This window comes from Morus notabilis, unplaced genomic scaffold (assembly GCF_000414095.1).
Source record: "Morus notabilis unplaced genomic scaffold, ASM41409v2 Scaffold382, whole genome shotgun sequence".
NCBI lineage: Eukaryota > Viridiplantae > Streptophyta > Magnoliopsida > Rosales > Moraceae > Morus > Morus notabilis.
This window is the reverse complement of record NW_010364200.1, coordinates 74,399-79,792: the sequence shown is the minus strand read 5'-3', so window position 1 is coordinate 79,792 and position 5,394 is coordinate 74,399. Positions and strand designations below refer to the sequence as shown.

The 5,394-nt window shown below is 37.2% G+C and overlaps 1 protein-coding gene across 1 annotated transcript; it reads left to right on the top strand.

The window, feature by feature from the left end:
• The first annotated feature begins 2,264 nt into the window (after positions 1-2,264).
• On the top strand, positions 2,265-5,141 carry LOC21399421 (patellin-6). Its single transcript, XM_010105928.2, has 4 exons — positions 2,265-3,282; positions 3,370-3,494; positions 4,110-4,251; positions 4,852-5,141. Exons 1-4 carry the CDS (start codon positions 2,551-2,553, stop codon positions 5,110-5,112), a joined length of 1,260 nt encoding a protein of 419 aa, XP_010104230.1. The 5' UTR covers positions 2,265-2,550; the 3' UTR covers positions 5,113-5,141.
• Positions 5,142-5,394: the final 253 nt, after the last annotated feature.

The following is a 5,394-nucleotide window of genomic DNA, read 5'->3' as shown; positions in this document are numbered from 1 at the left end:
CAACAATCACATAAAAAGAGCTTGACTAGATTTATATGAGAGTTGACAATAAAATATATTGATAAGAAGAAGAAATATGATAAAAGAAAATTATTTACTCAAATGTATAAAACTTACAAACCATTGGAGAATAAAAAATCCAAATTAGTTCACTACACATATAAGATCATCTCTAGCCTCACCTAAATACTCTAGCCTAGCTTGCACATAATTCTCATAAAATTCTAAAAAGAAAGTATGAGAATAAGAACAAGAAAATAAGAGAAAATGTATGAGAATTTAGGCTCTAAAAATCCACACTTCATCACCTTGATAATGGCCCTATTTATAGAGTTTTGAGAATGTTAAAAAGCTAAAAACTGGATCCCAATTAAGAAGTTACAAGGCTTAATCGAGGGAGAAAAACCATCATGTTTCTGAAGAGTGGGACACGTGTTGCAACGTGATTCACGCGCAGGAGAGACGTGGTGCACAGCTGGACCACGCGGAGGGAAACTGGACGCGCGTGGGGAGGGAACGTGCGCGCGAATCGCGCGTATGCGGGGGAGCAGCTAGGCTCCCCTAGGACGCGTGGCGAGACCTGGCTGGAGGGAAGCTGGAACGCGGGACCCACGCGGAAGAAAGAGGAAATCCGGGTGACGCGCGCGTGGAGGAGACTCGCCCGGGGAGAGGATCCATGCGTGCCAAGCGCGCGTATTCGCGGGGACAGCTGGGTCCCACGGACTGCGGTGCGGCAGTGGTCGACACATGGCGCTGGGTTGGCTCACGGCTTCTTGGCTCGGTTCGTGGCTTCTCGGCTGATGGGCTTTGGGCCGAATTGGACTTTTCTTGGACTCAACTTTTGGGTTTTGCTTGGTAAACTAGCCCAAATCCAATTTGTTTTCTTCAAAAACCTGAAAAATAAAATAAATCTAATTAAAATTAAATCCTCTAGATTTAAGAATATTTGAAATTAAAATCACAAATTTAATAAAATAATTTGATAATTATGATTATCAAAAGTGTAAATTCGTGCATTTATCAATAAGCTATTAATAATATATATTTTTTAAATGTCATACCAGCATACCTTCTCAATTCATTTTTAATTTAATTTAATACTTTTTCCTAACCTGAGGTGGAATTAATTATTTATAACTAATTCGAAAAAAAGTTTCCATGCAAACCAAACGGAGCTTTGCAGATTGGGACTTTGGAGTCCGGAATTGCGAGCCTGGACTGGGGAGGCGTGTAAAACAGGCTGGGCCCACAAATTTAGAAAAAGTGGAAAAAAAGGAAACAAAACAAAACGGTGCAAATGGGTCCCACAGGCTTACAAACCGTGACCCTACTGCCAATGCTCTAAAGCCACGTCCCGCCCTCAATCCTCAATTATTACGGTGATGTTTGGTAGATGAATTCGTTTTCTGATTCGAATTATAGTTCGTGGTTCATTATAATATTTTTTTTATAAAAAATACACATAAATTAAAAATAATTCTAATCACATAATTTTAATCCATCAACCAAACGCACCCTACTACTCTCTCTGTAACTCCACTTCTCCGGCTCAGTTGGGCTGTGGTCAGGTCAGCTCGGCTCAGCTTGGCTACCTTCAGTGAAACAGCGACTACTCAGTACTCGCGCTGGTTCTTTGTCATAGACTCATAAACCGCATCTGAAAGTTCAAACAAAAAACGCGGCTCCTTGGAAAAGGTCGTCTGTTTCTTTACTTTCTTTTTTATTTTTGTTGGGAAATTATTCATTTGCCCCGTAAACACAAGCTCCAGTCCAAATGAGAGGGAGAGTGGTGGGGGAGAGAACGATTCTCCTGTTTAGTTAGATAGATGAGAGGAGGGAGATGAGGCATAGAGAGAGAGTCTTCTTTCAGATTCACTAATTTAGATCATTTTTAAAAGATCCCACTAATTCATCTAATTTTAAAATTAAGAGTCTTTTTTACTCCTAAAAAACTATTACTAAATATATAAAATAGATAATATAATAATTGAATAAACAATTATTATCCTCACTCATATTAAACGACATGAAAAATGAAACAAAATTCCTTCTCAACCGTAAAGATTTTCTAAATGTAACATTTTGCCAATGCAGAGACAAACGGTAACTCTAGTAATAGTTTAGGGAGCAAGAAAAAAAAAACCCCCCTCTTGTGTAAATTTTGTTTTATTTGAAAAGAAAAAAAAAAAAAAAAAAAAATCTTTTCCGTGTTTTGTCCCCCCATCCCCCTCTTGTGTAAATTTTGTTTTATTTAAAAAAAAAAAAAAAAAAAAAAAAAAACTCTTCTCTGTGTCTGTCTCCACAGTGTTAGCTCATTTCTTTAATTGTTTGTTTCTTTGTCTGTCCCGCTTTGTTCCTGTCCTCAATCCCTTTCATTTTTTCCCTGAAACCACTCAAAGAAGCCTCTGATAACACCCCTCGGAGAATCCAAAAAGCAAAACCCAAAAATCCCCTTCTCAAACTAAAAAAAACCCACACAAAAACAAAAAACAAAAAAACAAAAAAAAAAACCCAAAACCCAAAACCCAAAACTCAAAAAACTTCTCTCCCATGGAAGCCTCACAAAAAACCCCACTCCAAGACCTCCCAGAGGCCTCCCCAAAGCCGTACAAGAAGAACTTAATGACCTCATTAATGGCGGCCGCCTCCACCACTCTCCGCTCTCCTTCCTTCAAAGAAGACACCTACTTCGTCTCTAACCTTAAATCCTCCGAAAAGAAAGCCCTCCAAGACCTCAAAGACAAACTCATGTCGTCCGACACTTTCTCTTCCCCTTCCGAAGCCTCCATCTGGGGCATCAACCTCCTCCAAAACGACGAGAGATCCGACGTCGTTCTCCTCAAGTTCCTCCGCGCCCGAGACTTCCGCGTCGCGGACTCCTTCGCCATGCTCACCAAGTGCCTCGTCTGGCGAAAGGAGTTCAAAACCGACGTCGTTTTGGAGGAAGAGCTAGGATTCAAAGAGCTCGAAGGCGTCGTTGCGTATATGCATGGATACGACAGAGAAGGACACCCCGTTTGCTACAATGCGTACGGGGTTTTTAGGGACAAGGACATGTACGACAGGATTTTTGGTGATGAAGAGAAGCTGAAGAAGTTTTTGAGATGGAGAGTTCAGGTTCTTGAAAGAGGGATTAATCTTCTCCATTTTAAGCCTGGTGGGGTCAACTCTTTGATTCAAGTTACGGATCTTAAGGACATGCCTAAACGTGAGCTTAGAGTCGCTTCTAATCAGATCCTCTCTCTTTTTCAAGATAATTATCCCGAAATGGTCGCTCGTAAGGTAATATAAATATTAAAATGATTATATGTTACCTAATGGGTTTTTATTTTTTATTTTTAATTTAAAATTTTTTTTTTTGGTGTACAGATTTTTATCAATGTTCCATGGTACTTCAGTGTGTTGTATTCGGTTTTCAGTCCGTTTCTAACTCAACGGACTAAGAGCAAGTTCGTGATTTCCAAGGAGGGAAATGTTGCCGAGACGCTTTACAAGTGTCTCTCTCTCTCTCTCTCTCTCTCTCTCTCTCTCTCTCTCTCTATCTCTTCATATGGTTTATTTTTGGTACTCTTTTTACTATGTACAAACTTTTGCAAGCAAATTTTGATTGAGAAATCTTTGATGGGGTTTCTTTTCTCGTTTCCTTTTTCTTTTCCATGTTTTCCGCAAATGGGTAACATAATTCAAATTTTGGTCCTTTTTCCATGTTTTCCGCAAATGTGTAATATAATCTTTGATTCCCAACTGCCCCTTTTTTCATTTTCTGCCAAATTTTCCGTTTCTGTTTATTTCTTTACAATTCAAATTTTGGTCCTTTGGTTCTTTTGTTTCTCATCTAATCTAATCTAATGTAATGCAAAAATGGGAGGAAGAAAATTACTCCTCTTTTGTGTGTTTGTTACTATGTACAACCCTGTTACACTCTTAACATTGTCCTTTTTCACCAATAGCTGATGTCCTTTTGCCCCAATACCAGTAAAAAAAAAAAAAAGAAAAAAAAAAGAATGCTATAAAAAAAAAAAAAAAAAATTTTTTTTTTTTTTTTTTAAAAAAAAAAAAAGGAATTTTTTTTTTTTTTTTTTTTTTTTTTTTTTTTTCTAATTTCTCAGGTTCATAAGGCCTGAGGACGTTCCGGTTCAGTATGGTGGACTGAGTCGACCTAGCGATTTGCAAAACGGTCCCCCAAAACCTGCCTCCGAGTTCACTGTCAAAGGAGGAGAGAAAGTCAACATACAGATTGAAGGAATTGAGGTTTCATTCTCTTTATTTCAATAATTTCGTTATTAATGGCAAATATTCCAATAATAAGCATCATTTATTAATAGCTTCGTCACTTTTATCAATTCACACTCTTTAAATGGTCACATGTTAAGGCTTCAATTGGAATTTGCATCAATATTTGCGCAGTATCTCTAGGAACAAGTAATGGGTCCTTTTCTTTCCTTAATAATGTAATGTTTATGTTTTTTTTTTTACTGAAAATAATTTCCACGTTATTATTGATTAGGCTGGTGCAACGATTACACGCACGGGACAATACCCTAAAATAAAATAAATAAATAAAAAGAAAAATCTATTACATGGGACATTACACTAAAATAAAATAAGTAAAAAAAATGAAAAATTTATTACATGGGACATAGTAATAGTAACTCCAACAAAAACACTTTCCTTTTTTCTTTTTTTTTTTTTTGAATTTGAGGTAGAAAATTTGAACTCTACGCTTGTGGTGGGGAGTCAAAAGTGGTCAAATGTTAGCTTCAATTTGTATTTACAATCTCTCAATAGATTAAAAAGTGAGTGGAGTTTTGTTCTTTTTTAAATATAATTTTCATGTTGTCATTGATTTAGGCTGGTGCAACTATTACATGGGACATTGTAGTGGGTGGGTGGGACTTGGAGTACAGCGCTGAATTTGTGCCAATTGCTGAAGGAAGCTACACCATTGCGGTGGAGAAACCAAGGAAGATGAATCCTAGTGAAGAAGCAATTCACAACTCTTTTACTTCACGAGAAGCAGGCAAAATGGTCCTCTCTGTAGACAACACTGCCTCTAGGAGAAAAAAAGTAGCTGCATATCGCTATATCGTCAGAAAATCCACCACCATCTAACTTCAGCTATACTAAAACCAATTCCAAAAAAAAAAAAATATATATATATATATATATATATGTGTCATGTATTTTTCTTTTTGGTGGTTTGTTATTTTCATGGGTCTAAATTCTAATTAATGGGTTGTGGGCATTTTACTCTTCTTTTTGGTCCGTAGTCGGTTATTAGTAGTAGCGCTTGTGATGTAAAACTGGTGGGTAATATAATATTGCTTAGTGTAGAAGAAAGGTGGTTTAGCTTTGCTTATACCAGTGGTGTGCATAATAACTGCTTTTGACAAA